This window comes from Pseudorasbora parva, chromosome 1, assembly GCF_024679245.1.
Source record: "Pseudorasbora parva isolate DD20220531a chromosome 1, ASM2467924v1, whole genome shotgun sequence".
Classification (NCBI taxonomy): domain Eukaryota; kingdom Metazoa; phylum Chordata; class Actinopteri; order Cypriniformes; family Gobionidae; genus Pseudorasbora; species Pseudorasbora parva.
Genome location: NC_090172.1, coordinates 39,526,937 through 39,551,808, shown reverse-complemented (window position 1 = coordinate 39,551,808; position 24,872 = coordinate 39,526,937). Strand labels below are relative to the sequence as shown.

The 24,872-nt window shown below is 37.9% G+C and overlaps 1 protein-coding gene across 1 annotated transcript in view; it reads right to left on the bottom strand.

The window, feature by feature from the left end:
* The window catches only part of nfatc3a (nuclear factor of activated T cells 3a), a 108,987-nt gene that overhangs the window by 60,106 nt on the left and 24,009 nt on the right, over nucleotides 1-24,872 (bottom strand). The window contains exon 2 of the mRNA XM_067440395.1: nucleotides 4,268-5,423. Coding sequence (XP_067296496.1) covers nucleotides 4,268-5,423 — 1,156 coding nt within the window. The remainder of the gene's footprint in view (nucleotides 1-4,267; nucleotides 5,424-24,872) is intronic.

The following is a 24,872-nucleotide window of genomic DNA, read 5'->3' as shown; positions in this document are numbered from 1 at the left end:
AAAACATTAAAGTTTGTCATATATTTTCATATTTTATTTACATTTAATCTCCAAATTAATATTGATCCATATAACCTTGTAAACAGTGATTTTCAGGTAGGTCTAAAACAGTTTTGGTAACAGTCAAAACTGTTGAAGTTTTAAACGTTACCATTGGACAGAAGAGTAGAGCTTGTGGTTAGATTGTGATGTAAATGACTGCATGTTCTTATATAACATAACATGTTATCCATACTCTAATTGATACTCTTTTTTAAATCAACTTAATTTATTATTATTTAACTTAGGAAATATTACTAAATTCATTAATGTAGATTCCACTAAAAAGTAAATTGTAAAAACTACTTAAAAATATTATGTGTACTTTTGTTACCATATTTTATATTTTACCAAGAGCGCTTCATGTTTGCTGAGGCCAGGGACACACTGCAAGCGTGCCGTGAGCGTCTCGGCTGTGTGGAGTGTCCGTTTTAATTTCGGCTCCCTGCATGTTAACAGTTTGGAGCTTGCACACTGCATGTGTGACACGTGCAGCTCAGGTGCGTCTTGAGCCGTGAGAAGAGACGCCTATTTTTCACGCGACACGCAAGCGTGTTGGAAGCGTTTCCAGGCAAAATAGTATTGGAAAAGATGTTTATATGTCATTTTGACACGAATACATATTAATAAATTACATTTTCATGTTTGAAAGTCTCTAGGTTAACATAAATGCAGAGGCCTAATTGTAATAGTAATAAAAAAACAACATAATTATCGATTTTGAAATATTGCACCTGTCAATACAGAACGAAATATTCTGTAGCCTATTTCGCAGTCAATATGATAGATATGTGGTCAATAGGCTACTGCCGACGTTGTCTTTGCTGTATCAATCAGCTATATATTTATGTTTAACATGAAGTATAGGCCTCCCCTGTACTTCAATTTTTTTTTTTTTTTGTGCAAAGACAGAGAAAACGCCACGCAGCCACCCCGCGGCTGACACGTAACAGAAACGCCACACTCACACCACGCTTGCAGTGCGTCTCCAGTCTGAGAGTGGTTAAAGGAAAGGGTGTGCGTAAAGCCCTTGTATGGACATGTTGTGGGCATGTTTTATGCAAATTACTAAACATGGGCACGTGGTTGCTCTTTTAGAATACTCCAAATTCATTAACATTCAAAAGAGGTTAAGAACAAATACATGTGCGCATATTTTATAAATTAGATGGGAATTTTTTGTGAGAAGTTCTCATCTTCCGATATGAGACCCATTATCCATTTGACACATCGGCAGTCCTAAGAGCAGGCAGGTGTGTGTCTTCATCTGAAAGCGAGTTATGTTTAGCTAGCTGTCCTAAACTAGACTTACTATAGACTAAAGCTCAATGTTGTGCCAACTTCATCAACCCTGCCATAGCACTCCCATCTGTTAAATCAGTCAAGCTTCTAGATCTTTCTATTGCAGCTGACTGATGGAGCAGTCAGCACACACACACACACACACACACACACACACACACACAGGTCCGATGGCAGACAGCAGAGCTGTGAGCTCATATTACAGGGATCAAGTATCATGTTTCTGTTCTATGAAGGTACGGCCATAAAGATGTTAGTCAACACTGCTCCTACATGTTGCTTTGCAAGAAATGTTTCTTGACATGTTTGGTTGTGTGACTGTGCATTTTCATATATGAAACAAGTCGTGCTGTACATGGAACCAAGTGTGTTTACTATACATTGTGGATTATTAATGAAGGGGTCTGACTCAGTTAAAAAGTGTTGTGTTGGTGCGGTCGATAACAAAATGACTGTGGGAAGGGACACGTTTGCGCACACTACAGCCGCACTCTCTTTACTGATTTATGGTGACAGAGGCCAGGGCACACACACAGGCATCTTCATCTGACTAGCACACACACACATACACACAACACAGCTATTATCTGATGCTCTGATATGGACAGCAGACACACTTTTAACTCTTTGTTTTCATTGGTTCATTCAACAACCTCAAGCTACTCTAAATGTATATTAGCTCTGGTGTTGTTCAGACCCTTTATACAGAAAATAAATGTAAAAAAAAAAAAAAAAAAAAAATCACCACTTCAACAGAATGGTATGTAGCTCAGTGACTTTTGAGGCAGTCGCTATGTGACCACAAAAAAAAAAAACTGTGGACTTGATTTGAAAAAGCTAATTTTAAAAAGTCACACTTGTGTTGTTCCAGTTAAAAATGACCGGCATAGGAAATGAATGAGAAAAACGAAAAAACAATTTTTGGGGGGTACAATCTACAAATCAGCCATGAATGACAACAGTGTGACTCCCAAATGAACAATAACAGAGGGTTAGCTCTGGTCTAATGTGCCCAGTTTAATTTTTGAACTTATAATATTGCATTTGAAGCTTAACAACAAGCTAAACTCTACTGGAGTAAGGATACACAATATAGGCTAAAGGTACAATACCAGTGGGGCTCCAACAAACTAGTCGATAAAATCGATAATCGATAATAAAAATCATAGACAACAATTCTCATTTTTGATTATTCGGGTCTGCCAACAACTTCCACCAGTTGTGCCAAATTACAGCACTAAATAAAGCATTTCTATGGACAAAATGCATCTAACAGTGGAGCAGAAACAGAGTTCCTTCCTGCTGGAGTCCAATCGCCCAAAACATGAGAAATCTTATTTTAAGTTTTTAAGGGAATACATTAGTGTTTAACATACTCGGCCATGCGCTTTGACAGACGTGTGCGTCCTCAGCACAAAACATTCATTTTACAGGTTATATCCACTGATCTATATAGATAACCATTGTTATATCCTAATCTGTAAATGTTACTAATTCATATGAATATTTTCATTCTGCATGAAAAAACGTCACTGACATTTAACTTCAAACTTCACTGAACGAACAATGGTGTGGCGCGCACGCGCATGTACATAAAACAGAAAGAACGCAGTCGATAGGAAGAATTCATTTTCAGCGCAAACACATTACTTTAACTGAAATATCTGCTATTCGATGCTAAATTATGGTTTAAAAGTCAACATGTAATTCAAGTATTTTTATGAGAGTAGTAACTGTAAAGGGATAACAGTGTGTAATTGAATATAAATGAACGATTTTTCTACAGGATAAAGAAATGGCAGTAACAGCTTACTGTGTCCATAGTGAATGTGTCTGTGTTCCTGCAAAACATTACTCTTATAAGTTTTTTTGTGGTTTTGTTTTTCTTTAATATTATGATGTTAATGTAGGGATTTAAACTGTCCTTTTGCTTAGTAACGTTTTTGCACATAATGTACAGCACAGATATACCCTTACGAATATTAAACATGGTTCTATGGTTTTTTGGGCGTATTTATTATCATTTGTATAACCACCCAAATACGATAGTTAAACTCTGGATTAAAGCAAAAAAAAAAAAAAAAAAAAAAGGGTTGTGGTTGGGTGTTCACTTCGATATCGCATTCCCGGGGGTGGAAATCGCGCTTGGGGCGGTTTAGAAATCGCATTCGTGGGGGCACTGTGGTGCGATTGAAAAGGGCACTTTTGTTTTCACTTACAAAGGGGCAGTGCCTGTTTATATTACATTATAATGATGCCTTAACTGACTTGTGGCATTTAAAATTACTGATTTTATTTATTTATTTTTTCTTTTCATTTAGACATAATATTATAGGATTTTAATATCTGCCAGTTATTGCTTATTGGCCTTTAAGGTAAAATAAAGTATTGGTATCAACCATGCCTAACTGAAAGTTGAGTCTCCTGTGCTTGTAAGGAGCACTAATTGTGACCATTAAAAAAAATTGATCTCTGAATAGATAGGAATTTGAAAAAAAATCTACTCTGAGCGGAAAAGCACCCATCATCGCGTTTCTTTTCTATTGTCCAATCGAATGAATGGAGAGGCGAGCCTTCCGTTGTGGTGACTGTTACCTTGATTAGATGGACAGGAAAGCTGATTCAGGGGTTTCCTAGCAAAATTTTTAAAAACTGCAGCACACTGCTCTTTTCTAAATGAAAAAATGTCAACCAAAGAGGCAGTGCAGTGCGCCTCGCGGTTTTAAACCTAAAAAACTCGTTCTGTGTGATCGGGGCCTTAGAAGGCCACTGAAAATGTAGAGGTCAGCTCTCTACATTTTGGAAAAGAGCTAATGTCTACACAAACATGAACACCTGTAAGAAAGAAGCATTTGAGCTTTGCATATATGAACTCCATAATGGTTACTCTTACTTGTGACTTTTCAAAGCAGAGGAGGGTTTTTACCTGAAAATAGGTGTGTGTCCTGGTTTGGGTTTGTTCCATGTGAAGTGAGATGGGACAGAAAGAAACTGCTCTCCGGATCCATCCTTCTTTAATCCATGCATGGCATCCTCAGCAGGTGAGTCAAGCAAAGGCGATACATTCCCAGAGTCATCCATGCCCATGTCAGCCTTCCCTGGCTGGATAGCTGCTGTACAGTCCTGGGAGGTTTTCCTCGTCTTAGAGGGGATGTCAGCCTCAGAGGGACAACATTGGAAAGGGGACATACCCATGGATGGGCTTCCTATCCAGGTATCTTCGGTCACGCTTCCCCTGGGCGAGGGGCCAGGCGTGGCAGTCGGGGAGTGATGTGGTGATAAAGAGCCCAGGTAGCATATATCAGCGCTGGAGTGCCGTCTCTTCCCACAGGGTGATGTCGGGCGCGAAGAGGGCCGTGAAGGTGAACGTGGGCTCAGCCAGTTCTCATCTGTGACGCTGGTACGGGGAGAGTGACAGGGCGACTGGCGGGGCGAGAGAGAATGGCCGTGTGAGTGAGAAATGGAGTGAGTAAAAGCCGGATGATGATGATGATGATGCTGTTGCCATACTTCCTCCTGTTGTCCAGCCTGCGGAGAGCATCCAGGTGAAGTGAGCGGTGAGCCCAAGGTAAAACGTGCAGCAGCTTCATTTAGCTCAGAGTCAACATCATCGTACACATGTGAGATGGATTCGCAGGACGATGCGTCTGAGAACCAGCTTCGTGAGGAAAGGCTGCTACACGGACTCGGGCTCAGGGACGAATCTCGATACGAGTGATCTAGAGGCAGGTATAGGTGGTCCCGAGACAGAGGTCTGTCGTGGTAGTCCCCATCCGGACCCTTTGTTCTCATCTCATCCTCACTGGCCTCCATCTCCTGCTGGCAGCTTGGGGAAATGGAGGTGATCTGGATGCTAGGACATTCAAAGGCCTTTGGTGGTCCATTCCCTCCTCCACCCACCCCTGTAGTTGTATAGTTTTGCTCATAGTTCTTTTGGTGGGCATGCAGGGAGGGGGAGGTGGCGATGAGTTGGGCTGGGGGCGGGCCTCCATGTCGCTGGAGACTGTGTGATTGGTTCACCAGCGAAGGAGGTTGGCCCACATTGAGGATGTAAAATGAGGTGTTATCATCTGGTTCTAGATCTAAAAATGAAATAAAACAACACAAATCAAAAATAATACATGACTTCAATGCTAGGGATGCACAATATCATTAGTACGACATTGGAATCGGCTGCTACATGCTTAAAATGTAAAAAAAATAAATTAGTACAAAATAAAAATAAATAAATAAATAAATAAATCAGCATTATCTGCAATATAGATTTTTTTCCTGAAAAAAAAAAAAAAAACGCTTTGTCGATATGATAACATTATAATATGCGCCTGGGGTGATATGCTCATGGGTGCAAGGACTGCTATACTGATAAGATCATGTAAGCGGTGTGGTCATTCTTGAAGTGAACTTGTATGTCAACAAGCAAAAAATTGCATGTATAGTGATTTAGATTGACAGTTTTTAAATGCTGCCTTGAAATTGTGAATGCGCGTACAGAAGGACATGACCGTTAACAGTGACTGCCCACTCTCTAGCGCGTGCAGGCGCAGCAGCCTCTCCTCCACAGCAGCAGAAGCCTCCTCCAGGTCCTAGTCCCTGCCTGGTAGAATGTTATATCTATTTATTTCTATTTGGGGGCGCTGTTATAGTAATTAAGGGTGCTTTCACACTTGGTTCGATTATCTGGACCGAACCCGAGTTCGATTGCTCCCCCCTCCCCACGCCAGACTGTGTTCATATTATATTATTTGGGTCCCCGGGGTTCGTTTGTGTCATCAAATTAGCAGCTGTTTACCCAGTTGCTTAGTAACGAACTCGGTTGCTTCTGTACAAACGAACTGAACTCTGAGATCAATCGAACCCGGGTGCGCACTTGTAGAATACACAAACAACTTGAAGTTACTTTTTTTTCTGAATAAATAAATTAGTAATGATATCATAAAAATCACAAGACACAACACTTACTTTTATATACATTTTATAAATCTGTAATAACATTTTGTGAAATGGATGATGAAAAATAATCCAAGGAGTTCTAAAATAATTGTAGAACAGTTTTTCCTCAAAATGGTACTCAGGGCTCGACATTAACGCTTGCAGCATCTCGAGGAGAAATCAAAACAAATGTGTGCTGCTCACATATGGAATTACGGTACCTTTGTCTCAATAAAACTGAACAAAACTTTATAAAACTGAACAAAACTTTTTCAGAAACTATCAAAAATATGCCATTACAAAAGAAGAAAAACACATATTCAGTATGCTTCATTCTTTGTTAATGTTTTTCAAAGATTCGTTTTCGAAAATCGTGAATTGTGAATGCATTACCAAAGATTTCGCTTACGTTTCTCAATTTTTCGTTTGTTCTTTTGGTACAAACCTCTCGTGGGGGCGGGCTTAACAGTGATCTACTCTGATTGGATAAAGAGCTTTTGATGGACAGGTCCTCTCTGACCTGCGCATATTGGAAAGATCTCGCGGTGCTTTGTAGTTTGTAAAGATGAGCTCTCAGGAGAGACATGGAGCGGCGGCGGCTTCATCTTCATCATCTTCACCCGCTTGTTCTTCAAGGCAGCTGTAAGTTTGTGTTATTGAAGTAACCAATAATACCGATAAAAGTTTTCCATGTACAGTGTGCAACAGTTTGTTGCGGATTATTGATATACACAGGCGTAATTTGCGGGTGGGACATGTCCCCACCACTTTTTGAAACATTAAAACATCTTGCACGGATGAACCTAACTCATACAAACAAAACATCCCTGGTTAACTAGAAGAGCAGCATTTCATCGTTTGTTATAAAAGAGGCGATCTGGCTCTCTGTTATCAGTGGCACGTTCATGTGCAGTCTACACACAGACGAGCGTTTTAATCGCTTAAAGGTCCCGTTCTTCACGATTCCAGCTTTCAAACTTTAGTTAGTGTGTAATGTTGCTGTTAGAGCATAAATAATACCTGTAAAATTATAAAGCTCAAAGTTCAATGCCAAGCGAGATATTTTATTTAATAGAAGTTCCCTTGCAAAGCCTACAGCGAACGGCTGGTTTGGACTACAGCAGGAAGTGCAGGAATGTAATGACGTCACTAGAACCGTTTGTTGACACAAAATAGGGGGCGTGGTCTTATTGCTCTCCCACGTGGAGAAGAGCGCGCATTCAGCGCTTGCATCTCCCCGTTATGGTAAGAGGCGGGACCTTTCCGGGCAAAGTGCGCTAAGCTGCTGTCCAATCACAACATGGGAAGTGCTGGCCCAATCAGAACTCGTTACGTATTTCTGAAGGAGGGACTTCATAGAACAAGGAAATCATCAGGCCGTTTTTAGGACAGAGGAAACAGCGCTGTACAGATAAGTAAATTGTGTGAAAAATACTGTTTTTTTTACACGCGAAACATGAACTCATGTTATATTGCACACTGTAAACATAATCAAAGCTTCGAAAACACGCGAAGAACGGGACCTTTAATGCCGTTGCAAAGACTTTCTATTTGTTCTGGTGTAATCATAAAATAAAATGCATTAAAAAAAACCTGTCCCTGCTCTTGATATACAACCACTGATGATATTCAGTGGGATATTTAATTCTTTCCTATGCAAGAATTAAACATGAGGTTTATATTAGCTTAATTAACTATATATTGATGTCTGGACATCTTAATATTACCCCCACCCCCACCCCACATACACACACACGTCCACCAACTTTTTAAAATAAAGTTACGCCACTGTTGATATACATAAAACGTTTTAAAATAACTCATGGATCAAATAAAGCCAGAACTGTTGCACACTGTACATGGATACAACTTGTATCGATATTATTGGTTACTTCAATAACACAAACTTATTGCTGCCTTGAAGAACAAGCGGGTGAAGAAGATGATGAAGATGAAGCCGCCGCTCCATGTCTCTCCTGAGAGCTCATCTTTACGAACTACAAAGCACCGCGAGATCTTTCCAATATGCGCAGGTCAGAGAGGACCTGTCCATCAAAAGCTCTTTATCCAATCAGAGTAGATCACTGTTAAGCCCGCCCCCACGAGAGGTTTGTGTCAGAACAAACAGCAAACGAAAAACTGAGAAACGAAAGCGAAATCTTTGGCAATGCATTCACAATCCACAATTTGCGAAAACGAATCTTTGAAAAACATTAACAAAGAATGAAGCATACTGAATATCCTGTTACATTTGTACGACTGAGTTCATTATTTTCATTTTCAATGTGTTTTTCTTCTTTTGTAATGGCATATTTTTGATAGTTTTGGAAAAGGTTTTATTCAGTTTTATAAAGTTTTGTTCAGTTTTATTGAGACAAAGGTAATTCCATACTCACACAGAGAAATTGCAGTAAACATTCAAAATGTGCAGTTTTTATATTTATAACATATGATACAGTTAAACAACATTTACACAACCAAATGTGCTGTTTTTCTGAATACCATCACGATTGAAAATGATACGGATCTCATATAACAGTTCCAAAAACAATTAATTAAGATTTAGTTCATTTTAGATGCAATATTCAGTGTTTTTGTTCTATTTCAGCAGTGAAAATAGTTCCAAACAAAGATTCCAAGTAACACAGTTCCAAACAGCTAGCCTAGAACTCTGCAGCTGCTCTCTCACAGCAACGGAGTGTTACTAAATGATTCAGTGTTTGCATGAATCGGTTGAATCAAAGATTTAATGACTGTGTAAATGACTGGCTCATTCTTGAATGAATCAGTCCTTTGAATGAATAATTTCATCGTTATAATTTAAATTTAAATAAATAATGATTTAAATAATAAATAATTAGAATAGAAATAAATAATTTAAAATAATGACTCAATGACTCACTCATTAAGACTCACCTGCTGACACCTACTGGCGGTTTAGTTTAAAGGAGTGGTTGCATGCGATTTCACTTTTTTAACTTTAGTTAGTTTGTAATGTTGCTGCTTGAGCATAAACAGTATCTGCAAAGTTACAGTGCTGAAAGTTCAATGCAAATGGAGATATTGTCTTTTAAAGTTATGGCAGTTTATTGCCAACAAAAACATCCAGTTTGGACTACAGCGAGCTTCTTCCCGGGTTGGTGACATCATAAACCCTTGCTAGTCACGCAGATGTGACTTCTGCCCGTAATGGTAAGGGCCGTGGCGTTTCCGGAAAACCTTTGCTTAGCACCTCAGCGAATAAAAATACATGTAACTACATTTGGCCATCAAACCAATCTAAGACCATTGCGTTTTTCGGAGGGATGGGCTTCATAGAAGCAGGAAACAAAAGAGCCGTTCAAAGGACAGTGGAGACAGCGGTGTGGAATAAAGGTCAAATATAAGAAAAATATTAAGTATTAAGACATGTTATACTGCGCCCCATAAACACAACCAAGCCTAAAAAATAAAATAAAAACACGGAACCACCCCTTTAAAATACTTTTCAACATTTCAACTTTTGTTTATTAAAAACACAAATCTCATAACATTATTTAATGCAGTTGTAATTTTTCAGTTTAAATTATTTAATTTGATTGGTAAAAGCCATATAGTGTCTTATTTTTATTTAATGTATATTTAAGAATATAATATGAAATCTGAAGCACAGCCTATATTTAATAAGATTAGGGGGAAAATGACCTCAGTATCACAAAAATATCACAAATATGCAGATTTAAAATATGTCAAAGCTGATTGAACACTGGTGAGAATATTGCTTCAGAATAAGTTATATTTACAACACACACATACACACACACACACACACACACACACACACAAATCAAACTTTTTTCCGGACAAGCAAATGTTTTCCTTGGACAAGTGAATAACCAATTTACTAGTCCAAAGGACAAGGACAAGCACATGAACATGCTTAATGTGGAAAAAACAAACTTATATCGTTATCGCCATGAGTTGAAAAATAACAGCATATCGGATATTAGCAAAAATCCATTATCATGCATCCCTAGTCAATGCAACAGTTTTTTACAGACTATGGAAAAAGCTAGCCAACCAACAAGATTTGCGCTTTTGGTCACATGCTCAGAGCAGCTGCAGTTACAAACGACTTTGGTGGCGATCACAAACAGACTATTTTGCCAAGTGACAATGAAAAGCAGAGATAGAGTCTGGAACTGGCTTGTTTGCCTTTGTACTCTTGTATTTGGCGTTGCTTCATGAACGCTATATTGAATACAAAAATCTGAACAGATGTTTAAAAACATGTAAATACTGTTTGACTTCCTTTCTTCTTCGTGACAAGCGGGTGTGTGAAACAGAAAGCTGTGCACTGCTGCCCTTTTGGAAAGCTGTATTTCTGCTTTTCCATATGTGCTACCTACTGTCAGAGAGTGAATTTGCATTGTCTTTCAATCAGCATTTTTTTTTTTCTGTCGCAAGAGTCTAAAGAGACACATGCAAAAATCAAAACCAAATTTGTGAGTGTGTGATTGAAGAGGCCTTTAAAATGTGCCATATACTGTCACACACATACATACATACATACATACATACATACATAGAAATGAAAAAAGATTAAAAGGCAAAATATTAAATCAGGGCTCCACATTAAGCCTTTTCAAACCGTCATTCACTTGCCCAGAAATTTATTTATTTATATATATATAGTGTTTTAAATATAAATTATTCTGAAGCAATATTCTCATTAATGTACAGTCAGCTTTGACATATTTAAATCAGCATTTTTATGATATTTTAACCTTTATAAAGCTAATCGTTTTAAATATATATACGTCATATTTCATTTAAAATTCTTATATTTGATCAATATAACAAGAATAGTAAGACTAGGGTGGTTTCCAATCAAATTAAATAATTTACACTGAAAAACTACAACTGCATCAAATAATGTTATGAGATTGTTTTCAATATTTTTGGGATTTACAACTAAGAAATGTTGGAAAGAATTATACTTTTAAACACAAAAACTAAACCACCAGTGACCATCTTATGAGCGAGTCATTAAATCGTGCATTCAAACAATTCATTCAATTGGCTGATTTGTTCAGGAATGCAAACATGGTTAAGTGTTAATTCGCTATGGTTCTGATCTGATCTTTGTTTAGAACTATTTTCATTACTGAAAAAGAACAAAAATGTAAGTGACTGAATATTAATTACTTGTTATTGAACTGTCATATGAAATCAGTGTCACATTTTCAATTGTGATTATATGCAGCATTCTTGGTTTGTGTGATGTTGCTTAATTGTATTGTATGTTATAAATATAAAAAAATAAAAACCCACATTTTAAGTTTCTTTGTGTGAGGTGTGCTCATTTATATCATTTTCTCTTCGTGAGGCAGCGCGAGTCTCAACAGCGCAACCCTGTTAGTGTCAGTACAATTTACATTATATTATTATTCACTATCGATCGCCACTTACATTTAATTAATGCAGAATCATTCTTGCGCTTTGGTGATTCACTAGTTATTTTTTTTTATTGACGTTTTCATCAGGCTAATGTCCGGTCGGGCAAGTAAAATTATCTTTCACGTGCACCTTAAAAAAATGTACTTGTCCCGGAGAGGCGTTAATGTTGAGCCCTGATTAAATATTTAGTTGTTTAAAAGTGTTAACAACTTCTTATATTTATACAAGGGGCAGGCGATATACTGATTGTCGATTACCAGTATAAAATCTAATTTCTATTACAGTTAAGGTTTTTACTGCACCCTTTTTCAGAGGCAATGATGGAGACACATTGCACAATACACAATTACTAGTGTGAGTAAACAGAAGAGAGAGAGATACCACACTTTCCTGTTATGCATTTAAAAGACTTTCTTGTTTGGGAAATTCATTTCTATGATCAAAAAATAGCACAAGCACTCTGAAAAAGCAAATTCTACAGAAACTGCATAACGTTTACCCAAAATTTAAAGTGTAATTGCTTGTATAACTAACACATAAATAATTATAGTCTATTGGGGCACTTCAAGGTCTGCGTCTCTGTCTGCTGATAAGGGAGATGAAAGAGAACAGGCTATTTTCTCTCCTCTCTCTCTCCTTTATTGGACTGCTGTTCTGATAGCCTTGAAAAGGAAAGACTTGGGCTTGTTGCAAACAATCCACTGGGGAATCTGCAGACACTACAACACCAGCAACAGGTTAACAATAAGAGCGTTGTAGCACAAATGTCCTGATATCTCAGTATCAGCGCAAGGGGAAGGTGGGGGTGAGAAGAACATCAGACAGAGAGAGAGAGAGAGAGAGAGAGAGAGAGAGAGAGAGAGAGAGGAGAGAGAGAGAGAGAGAGAGAGAGAGAGAGAGAGAGAGAGAGAGAGAGAGAGAGAGAGAGAGAGAGAGAGAGAGAGAGAGAGAGAGAGAGAGAGAGAGAGAGAGAGAGAGAGAGAGAGAGAGAGAGAGAGAGAGAGAGAGAGATCCATAGAGTTAGATCCATTTAGAAGCGGATATAATGAGACAGAGAGCCGGTGGGTTAGTCAATGGGGAGAATTTTGGGTGGGCTGACAGATGGGCTCAAATCCAGAGAGGAATAACCCCTCTCATGTCATCTATCTCAGGACGTGCGCAAAAAAAAACACGGGAAACAAATTTGCACATAGGCGTATGCTTTAGCCTGTCACCACATAGAGACCGACCTTATTAATAACGCCGGCTCGCACACACGCAGATAGCTATTATGCTCTAATACTGCACAGACACACACCCACAGAGCATATTGTGCCTGTGGTCTATTAAAGGTTATTGATGAGCTTCCAGTGACTGGGCAGAGGGAGCCTGACACAGCCAGACAGCAGTGAGCAGTCAGTGAGATGTGTTTCTACAAGCTGCATTTAACCCAACTGAGTCAAAGAAACAGCGTTGCAATTTCACAATGCAATGCAATCAGTTCTTGTTTAATATTATCGTGATTCCCCACTGGCATGCTGCTTTTGGGAGAAAAGCATGAGCTTAATAAACGTATGAAAAGAACGTAAATGAAATCATCATGACCTTTCTCTCACTAATTCACTTTTGACTGACTCACTCAGTTTGATTTTCTCTCCCTTTTATGTTTCTCTACCCCGTTTCTCGTCTCTCTATTTTTACCCCACTCTCTCCCTCTCCATCTCATCAATTTATTTATAGATGCTTCACACTCCCTGTCATAAGACATGCCTATTTGTGATGACAGAGCTAGACAGACAGGAAGGGGGACAAACCTACGTGTCACACAAGACTCAACATGCCAATCCAACTGTGAACTCTGACCCCAAGGGAAACAGACCATTGGGAGTTCTAGTGTCTGACACAGTGCAGTGATATACTGCAGCGTCTTTGTAATATATAAGTACTAAGAAAATGTTCATAACATATATATATAACATTCCAGCAACAAATATGAGATCTTTCAATCCAACAGTAAATAAGAAAAGGCAAAACCCATGTTTTCTTTCACCCACAATTTTATGCTGAACTTCATTTAAGTGGCAGAGAAGGCTTTGATTAATCCACCATACGCTGGCTGCAAGTTCATTAGCATAGTGCTATGAAGAAATACAATGATGGAGGTATAAAATAAGGCGAACAAGGCAATAAAAGCAGTGTATGATCTTATGAATAAGTATCATCCACAGTTATAATACATTAAAATACTATTAATTAATATATTAATATATTATTAATATATCTATTAATTAAACGGCCCTTTAGAAAGTATACTGCATTAAAACACATGACCAACATCCAATTTCAGATGACAGTAGTGTGCCTGTTTATGACAAAAATCTAAAATGTCCAGTGTGCAACTCCAGAGTCCCGCCACCCACTGCAAAGTGCAGAGTCCATACCCTGCTCAAAGCAGAGATCAGCCTGTGCTTCTTCTCAGCACATTATTTGTAAGAACAAAAGCACTTGCAGCAGGCAAAAGTAAATATACTGTTAGGCCTTCCTTAACCCTTAAAGACCTAGAACATTTTTGGGGCGCCTGATGTGCCTCTACTTTTCTTTGTTTTTCTCCCCCATTCTAGCAGTTAGCATCAAGTGCTATATATCAATTTAAACAGGAGAACCTGAAGTTTCCATCTAGCTCATTTGATGTCCCAATTTTACATTTATTCATTCTGAGAATGGATTCAATTAATATATTTTCAAGAAAAATGGCAGCAAAAATGTGATGTTTTTACTGTGAACTCGAACAGAACTTCATGAAGTTTGGATTTTTTTCCTTTAGAAAGTTAGACTTGGTTGTTTTACACTTCCAGATGAAATTTTGTCTACATGTAACAATCCCTCAGCAAGTTATAGCCATTTATTATAACATTATTCTAGGCGTTTCTAGGTTTTTGAGTGAAAACAGGTGTATTTTATTGCCTGATAATGTGTCCTAAAAAGTTCAAGTAATAAAGTAAATAGAAAGATTGTTATATAATAACAACACTGAAACAAACATTTTTCTTCAGAGAAATATATTATAATTTGGGCATGAAAAACAAACACAAACAATACATCAAGTTGTGACAACAAACCGTGAAATAGAATATAGTGAGGCTACGTTTACATGTGGGCGGCTATTTTCATAAACGGACATTTCAACTTCTCTGCACATAATCTTCTCAAACACAAATTGAGGAAAATATAATAGTGAAAATGTGTAAAACACAAACTACATACAAATAGAGAAATATACTGACTGTGTGCTGTGATCTGAGAGAGAGCGCTTTGCACGCGTTTATTTCTGTTTAGTTTGATGCATGCAAATTCACACCCACGTTCATTTTTCAGAGAAACGTGATTCGTGGTTCAAAAGACCAAACACTGTGTTTATTGGTTGAGTTGATGAAAGTTTCAACGAATCTGGGCACAGGGGGGTGGGACTAATAAAAAAAAAAAATTCTGTTTGGCTCAGGGGAACAACCCACGTGTGTTTCTTGGACAAATCAATGCTGCATATTTTAATGACGCATCCACGCGGACTATGGAGCCTCTGAATGATCAATCGCGAAACATATTATACCTATGGAAAGGGGAGATTCTCCTCTTTACTGTGCAGTTTACAGCATACAGATTGGATCAGCGATTAAAAAGTTATTAAACATTTTGGAACGATAGTTATTTTTAGTCAATGCTGCATATTTTGATGACGCATCCACGCTGACTATGGAGCCTCTGAATGATCAATCGCGAAACATATTATACCTTTGAAAAGCGGAGATTCTCCTCTTTACTGTGCAGTTTACAGCATACAGATTGGATTAGCGGTTAAAAAGTTATTAAACATTTTACAACGATAGTTATTTTTAGCCGCGGGCGGCTGTCTCGGTCTTTAAGGGTTAAAGGGTTACTTCAGCGATTAGCATATTACTTTGTATCAGTAGAAACCCTGGAGTATATTTGAATGATCGTGCTTCCCCCCCTCACACCGCCCTGAGACCAGAGATTTATGCATTTTATTTCTGGAAAGAAAAATCTATGAAAAAAATATTTGCATCATCGGAGGAATTTTTGGCCAGAGGCTAAAGACTACAGCCAGCAGAGAGAGCTATTTCCGCATGTTTTGAACTTGAGCATGGGGGATGGGAGATCACACTCACAGTAGAGCCCTGCACAGGCCTCAAATCTAGGCCCTAACCTGGCCCTGGCCCGAGATGTTGAGGCCCTATAGCCTGGCCCGTGTCCGACAGCTTATGAAAATTCTCGGCCCAAGTCCGACTGGAGCCCGTGTTTTTGTTTTGTTTTGTTGACATTACTGCAGCCAATAAAATAGTTCAGTTTTGTTTTTAATGTCAAAGTAGTTATATTTCATTTTGTTTCTTTATTAAGTTAATTTAGAAAAATGTTTAGAGCTTTTTTTTGTTTGTTAAATTAAAGTTTTAATTTTTTAAGTGACGACTAAGCGACCAGCGGCCGTCAGTGAGTCAACCACATGTTTAATCAATTTAGCCTCTCAAATCAACTCTTGACTTGCCTTTCCTATAATAAATTCCATAGATATAAAACACTTTCAATGGTTACTTCAGCGATTAGCATATGGCTTTGTATCAGTAGAAACTCTGGAGTATAATCAAATGATTGTGCTTCCCCCACTCATATCCCCCGGAGACGAGAGATTTATGCATTTTATGTCTGTTCTCTAACTCAGTCTCTGTAATCCAGTAGCGGTGGCTTTGGGAATGGCCTCACAGGGCAGCGAAGCATTCTGGGAATTGTAGTCTTTCATCCCCATGAGACAAAAATACATTTTCTGTCTATTTTTTATATTACACACAGCCCGCAAGATTCGGACGATATAAGCACGAACCGCATGCACACACATACACTGGCCACCCGCGAAAACAAGGAAGTTTTCAGCTCTGAAACTTAGAGGATATTCTTATATTAGCATGACCTTTTATATATCAAAAGCTCAAGGGAAAGTTGATTTCTCAATTCATCACCCCTTTACGCTTCCAAAAGCATGAAGTGAAAATGCGCCAGACTGAACATGCGCTGTGAATGTCAGGGTTTTTCCTACATTTTTGTCCTGCCAAAGCCTTATATGATGAGTTATTGTGATTTATAAATTGATGTATATGAAAACTGAGTGACAGAGAACGAGCAGAGCACTATAATATGAGAGAAAAAGAACAGAATAACAGAAAATGAGTAATGAGCAAACTAACAGTAACGTCTTTAAGAACAGCTTGTTCCCCCAAAAGACCTCCCAGACTCCCTAACAGAGCTAATGAATATCATAATATCATATATCATAAATGTCATAAAGATACATTCTGTAATGTTTCATCTGCATCATCTGAACGTGGAACAGTGTGGAAAACCACACAACGATTAGCACAAGTGTTCTGGGTATATTCCTGTGATGGCAAATATTTATTATTATCAATATTAAAACAGCTGCTTAATATTTATGTGAAAATCGTTATATATTTTCCAGGATCAGGGATGGAAATTTACTTTTTTGTCCACCGGCCACTGTGGCTGGTGGATTTCAAAATCTACCAGCCACTCAATGTTTCAACCAACCACTTTCTTGTTTTTAACCGACAATGTGTAACTGTGCGAGAAAATTAATACTACAAGCTTTACAATACTTAAGCAGTTTATTTAATCTAAAGTCTCAATGAAATATTTCTACAATGATATTTTCTCTTTCTCTCTTATACACACACAAACCATGAACTGACATACATTTCATTAAATGAGTAGGGATCTCTTTTTTTTTTTTTTTTTTTTTTTACCTGGATGTGGCATTTGGATGATTCGTGGTCTTTTATGGCTTCCAGTTTTAGGTTTTTAGTCCTAACAATAAAACTATTAGTTTTGCCATCTTCTGAAGCGTGTTGACAACATACTGAGCAGAACATTGTCAGTAGGGATGCACCGAAATAAAAATTCTTGTCCGAAACACCAAAAGAAATTATGCCAATTATTAGTACCATTGCATTTAAGGCTAATGCCATGAATGTAACTTTACTAAAAATCAAGGCATTACAATTGCATAAATTAATATTAAAGTTTCAAATTATAAATCAATTACAAGTTATATATGCATATAAGTCAAATATGTATTTACCACATTGCAACAACCCACAGTATAAAATAAAATTCTAAATAAAATGTTTAACTTGACCTCACTCATGTGGCCTGCAAAGGTACAGAAATTCAATTAAGTAATCAAATGTAAAATAGCTGCATATTTAACTGTTTCAATTAAAGATTAATCCTTATTAAACTTACAAAAGCTATTCAATCAAGAGCAGTGAGTGATGTCCTTTTGTTAGACATTAAACAGACAGCAGTAAAGGCTACTGCCCCTTTAAGACCTAATGAAGGATATGCGTCATCTTTCGAGACTTTCTCGACTGTATACAGTTCACTTGAGGCATATTCAGACTATGTCTGCTTGGATACTCATCAATATAGACATGTTGACATACTTTTTGTGGGAGTTTGTCCGTTCAAGCGCAAGACTTGAAAGAGAACTCAATATTCGGATGATGGACAGAGACAGAATCTTCTCTCCCGGGTGATGATGACGGCGAAAACGACTGCTCATATTCAAACATACAGCAGCAGCACTCGCATGCATTAAACAAAGTTTACAAAGAGGTGAAACAGTAAAATTTTTAATAACCCGCCACGGTGGTAGGTAGGTGAAGCGAGTTTACCCGCCACAACTCAAAATCACCCGCATTTGGCTGGTGGCGGGAGCTAATTTCCATCCCTGTCCAGGATTCTTTGATGAATGAAAAATTTAAAAAGAACCGCATTTATTTGAAATATATGTTGTACAATTATAAGTTGTATATATTATATTTTTTACTGACCCTCTCAATCAATTTTGTGTAGCCTTGCTGAATAGTATTTCTGTATTAGTATTGCTGAATAGTATTGCTGAATCCTGAGTAATTAATAAGTATTAATTTCTTTAAAAAAAACTGACCCCAAACTTTGTCACATTTAATCTGTGTGCAGTACAAACATAGCACACTTCAGTGAGAGAACATCTGACCCAGATCAACCCAGATCCATCTTCTGGAAGGAAATGGGGAAACTGCACAAGTGTAGTATTGTGACTAATATGGCATGCAATATAGTTACAACAACAAACTCTAATTTACAACTTAAACAGTGAAGCAGTTGGTTGAGGTTCATAGAAACATTTTATCTAGCTCCAAAACCCCTTAGAGTGGGGTCACTGAACCTGGGGCAGTAATAATAATCTATGATGAGGAAAGTAGAACCAATCTTATGCAGTATGAGAAGAGGAGTCCCACTGTTGCCTGCTGTTTGGATCCACATCAGACTGGCTATCTGGTTAAATAAAGAGCCCTAAGAGGCTTTGCTGTTCCTAAGCTAATAATAGTGGGAAATCGCTGCAGTACGCGGAGAAGCACTCAATGCCTTGCTCAGTCCGTGACACTACTAATACACAGGCTTTCACCAATAAAGTCACTCAGAGGTGAGACCGACTGTCCCTACCTGGCGCAGTGTGTCTGTGTGTTTGTGTGCATGTTAAGGTGGTTAATGACATCAATATCGGATCAGGCAGTGCAAAGAAAGTAAAGGATTGCGAGCGAAATCATGTCAGCACACAAACACACACTAAGTTTAATTGCTTTGATTCCCTGAATGCATACAAGATGGGAACAGAAAACAGGAAGTGACATTTATGAAAAACTCAAGCCCTTTACTCCATTAGTAATGACGTCCACACAATTAATTATCCTCTACAAATATCTATGCCTGCTGCAAAGTTAGAACATTACTTATCCTAACGCAGTTCACAATGCAACTGACTGAATTTGTCCACCACTGATGAAAGAAGGGACCATGGGCTCTCTAATGATATTTAAGGGATGCCTGGTCCATGTCAGCAATAGGGCTAGGCAATATAATATTTTTTTTTCCATATCATAAGATATCAATATTTTTCATGATACTCATTTATTCAACAATTTCTTCACGTCTGTGTCCTAAGCAAGTTTACGTTGGCCAGCTCCAGCATCACAGGCATGCATTGTGGTGCTCACATGAACAGCTTCAGCCAATGGTAAGCCGGCGTGCTGACGTAGCTCTGACAAAACTCGGAATAAAATATTTGGGACACTGTACAAATTGTGAATAAAAAATATCAAATGTTGAAAGTGAGACATTTTGAAATGTCATACTAAATATTGGCTCAGTTTGGATTTTATGAGAGCCACACATTCCAAAAAAGTTGGGACAGGTAGCAATAAGAGGCCGGAAATGTTAAAAGTACATATAAGGACCAGCTGGAGGACCAATTCCATCCAGATTTGAGATCCAGAACCTTGCATTTTCCAACATAAGGCTAAATGTAGCTCCTAAATTGCCAATTACTAAAAACTATTGGGCGTCAGTCCTAATTTTAAGACTCCTAAATTTGAGCTCTAAGAGTATTTCACAAAGCATTTTAGCACTAAAACTAGCTTCTAAATCCATGAAACGCTAGGAGTAGTCAAGAGGACTCCTAAGTCACTAAAACCAAATCACTAAACAATCCTAATGGCTGTTGCTGCAATCCACCCAAAAATCCATCCATAGCAACGGGGTCAACCCCGCCCTTACTCTTAGCTTAAAACTTCTCTCCATTTCATAGTAAAAGTTGCTCTTAGCAGCTTTGTTACAAGTTTTCTCTTTAAACCTATTCACAAAGACATTTTACTGCCATTTAGGAGAACTCTTAGTGGTGAGATAAAATGTTTTGTGAATATAACCCCAACACTGAATAAATTAAAACGAGTGAAATATATATATATATATACACTCTAAAAACGGCAATTAGTAAAATGTTGGAAGAGCAAAAAAATATGTTGAACTAATTTTCTTACTTGTGCTTATTAGTTAAGAAGACATATTATATTAAGTCTGCAGAAATAGATTTGAAAAACATTAAATGAATTGATGTTTTCAAATCCAGTTGACATTTAGAATTGCAAATGTTGACTGGACTAAAAAAACGCAAATCCTGTCAATATTTTTATAAAAGTAGGCTATTAAGGCCAACACAATATTTTACACATAACATTTTACCACGGTAAATAGACTTTTGTTTTTGTTGTTGAAATGGGCTGTTAGAAACATTGGATAATAGCCTATATAAGAACAACATTTGTGAAATTAGATGTATTTTCGATGTTTTGTTTATGATGGCATCTGCATTATGATGAGAAGATGGATCCTACAACAATTCTGTATACATACATATTTAATATTAATATATAACTCATGAACATATGTAGTTAATTGTTGCATTTCATGCCTAATTTTAATGAATGTGAACAAGAGCTCGTTTGACTTCGCAGAAGGATCTGTATTGCTCGTTTGATTTCGCAGACGGAAATAATTGTTACAGATAAAAGGAAAGACATCGCGCAGTTCGCGAGTTTCTCCAGGAGACAACAGCAGTAATTGTGAGCGTCCAGTTCACATGTCAGGTAAGTGGTAATGATTAAATTGCAGACAAATATGTCAAACATATTATGCTTGTGTGGATATTTAAAGGGGTATTTCAGCGCTGGGAAGATTAATCTGTATTTAAACTGGGTCATCATCAATGTAGTAGAAATGTGAATTTATTTTTGAATTTGGTGTCTTCTAGACTGAGAAAAGACAGAACATTTATTTTTGTCTCATGGGGATGAAAAACTACAATCCCCAGAATGCTTCGCTGCCCTGTGAGGCCATTCCCAAAGCCACCTACTGGATTATTGTGACTGAGTTTGAGAAGACACTACAATTAAAAACTGAACGTGTCTGTTCAATATAATGAGTAAGTCACCGCGCGAGTATCACAGGGCTGTCAAAATTGCTCAAAAATGACGTTTGAATATTCTCTCCAAAACAAACACGAATATTCGAACTTTTCGAACATCTGGGCGCGCATTTTGTCACTGACACGCATTACGTCAATAACAGGACAAATAAATATACAAAGAGACATTAACTACTTGTATAGTTTGTCTATTTAAGTTTATACATATTTGACAACGTATTACTTACACAATAACAAGTAGATTGTTATTATAAATTATATAATTATTATATATAAATTAACTAATGGCCAAGGCCGCAGACCCCTCTCTCTCTCTCTCTCTCTCCCTCTCGTCCTCACTGGGGATAACGGTTTAAAAGAACAAACTTTGAGTGCTGATCAAGTTTTGTGCAAGCAATTTAAGGTTGCGAGACACTCAATAAAACACTCAAGCTTAATTTTAGCGTCCTGCTTTCTTCGATTTTCCATTTTGGCTTTATTTTCAAGTCTTGCGTCACACAATTTTCCTACTCGCACGTGATGTTTTGCTTTCCCCAGCTTTACTCACGAGTCATTTGTTTTGCTGATGCTTTGTGAAAATCATTTAATAACTCAAGAATTAAGCTTTAGGCTATTGTGAAAATGTAAAAAGCACAAAAACACTGTGATCTCCAACATGAAATACCTTAATTAGAATGTTATCCACTGAACCGACAGCCAGCGTGAACTCTCCTTACACAAAGTCCTGACCTGAGTGCTTGTGTGTGTGTGTGTGTGTGTGTGTGTGTGTGTGTGTGTGTGTGTGTGTGTGTGTGTGTGTGTGTGTGTGTGTGTGTGTGTGTGTGTGTGTGTGTGTGTGTGTGTGTGTGTGTGTGTGTGTGTGTGTGTATACGTATAGTACATAGAAAAAAGGTATAACCTAATCCAGAATTCCCTATGTAAAAAAAAAAACGGGGAATAAAACACATGCATGAATGAAGGGTTTCTCTTACAGATCAAACTATTTTGTACAAATGGCCTACAAACACGCAAAAAAAATCATTATAAATAAAAAAAAAAAATGATGAAGACATTAAGTACAAGCTTTCAATTGACCAAACAGGCAGCCTCCTAACACTGCCTGCTTCTAAGAACTGCTGGCAGAGTGCCGTCACTTCTAAACACTGAGTCTCTGACGCAAGCCGCACAGAGAAGCCCACACCTGTAGCACCAACATCTCTGTAGCGCACAACTTTAGCTGCTTAAGAACACAAAGAGACACAGTTAAGAGTGTGTGTGAACATGACTGAATGTTTCTGTCTTTGTCTAAGCTTACATACGAGTGTGTGCACACATATATGTCTCTCATTAGTCGATGTTGGATGCATCAATCAGACTGAGTTGTAAGAAGAATGCCACTTTAGGCTGTTTTTGTTTGTTTGTGGCAATGAATTCACATTTACATTAGAATAGAATTTTCTATTATCTGGTTACTTAAAAATATTCAACAGATCAATTTAAAATTAAAATAACTTTGCAACCCTCAACTGGTTATTTGTAGGCAGGCTCTATAAATGGGTCTTACTTCTTGAAGCAAGTAGGTAAGACTAAAAAAAAAAAAGACAAACTTCAATGGTTAATTTAAACTGGGTTTCAATGAATCCTCAATTATTAATTTAATTATTTTGCTATTGTGGCTTCTCTAGAGAAGATCTATAGATCTTTTGATTTAAAAAAAAGTGTAAAAATCAAATTGTTTATGTAAAGTCCATAAAGTGTCATTAAACCCCAAAGGTTGTGCAAAAAGGCTCAAGAAATGGGCGTGTAAAACTCTGGAAAATGGGAGTGTAGAGGGTGGGAAAAGGAGAGACAAATCAATAAAAGACCTGCAACACACACTCATTATACACAGACACATGAATATTAAAATATGAACATAAAAAATAACACACAGACACACACAGACACACACACACACACACACACACACACACACACACACACACACACACACACACACACACACACACACACACACACACACACACACACACACACACACACACACACACACACACACACACACACACACACACACACACACACACACACCACAAGTTGAGGGCACCTTGATGCATTTTAAAAGTACAACCCTATATGACCAAGAACGAGGGAGTAATGTTTAAAAGGTCTAATAATATTTTCTTTAAATTTATGAGCTATAATAATACATTTAATATAATAATTACATTTACAATAATACAGCTGAAAAAGTTGATAAAAAGGTTATTAGGTTTCCAATAATGTTTATTTGGGAATGCATAAAGTTTGACGTGCTCTGTGTTTCATGCAAAATGTTGAAATGCTATGATTTAAATGCGTGGAACGTATCTCAGAAGCTCGGCTAACAAACTCCACCTCATTTGCTGCGAGTTTGGGTTTCTTTTAACGTTCATTTGGGAACAAAAAGTGCATTATTTCACCATATTTGTAATGCAACTCATTTATAAACCTAAAGGCTGATTTATACCTGCGCTGTAGCCTCCACGCGTCAATTTTCGTTTATTTCTGTGTCCTTATCTGCATTGACATGCAGCTGCAGAGGAAGTATGTGTACCTCTGAGGGAGTGGTCCTGGCAGACCAATCACAGCGCTTGCGGTCTGCATAGAATATATGCATTGTTACCACAGACTAATAAAATATGGACGTAGTGTCTGTGATGTTACCCATAGGATTCTGAAGTGCAGTTTTGAAGCGTAAAGTAGAGACGAGCTAGCCGTTTGCCATCTTGACAACGCGTCATCGCAACCTCCCTTTGTGACGTCCCGCCTCTTTGTCCCATTTCGGTTATGCGGGCGTGACGTCACAAAGGGAGGTTACGCGATGACTAACAGACAGCGGATAAATGGCTATCCACCTGTCAATCAAAGTGGCCATTCCCTTAATTATGCAGAACTTTAAGGCTTTATATAATGTAAACGAATGAGTTACAAAAAAATTAGCTGCAAGACCCAAAAACACAATTTGTAACTGTAAAAAAAAAATTTCTGCTGTAAAGTTGGGCATTTTTAGCCTAGAAATGTAGACGCACCCTAGCGGCAGCAAATCTAATCTGCCCGGGAGTATCGTCTAGCAACTCTCAATACACTTCTGAGCTGTAAACGCCAAACTCTTGCCGGGCCAATCACATCGTGTATAGAGTCGGTGGGCGGGGCCATAATGACGACGGCCGAGTTGCGTTTGCGTGTTTCTAGTAAACACAGAAACTGGCAAATGGCGGCCTTTCGAATCAGCTTTGACCTCGACTCTGGAAGACTTGGAGAAAAGCTTTTC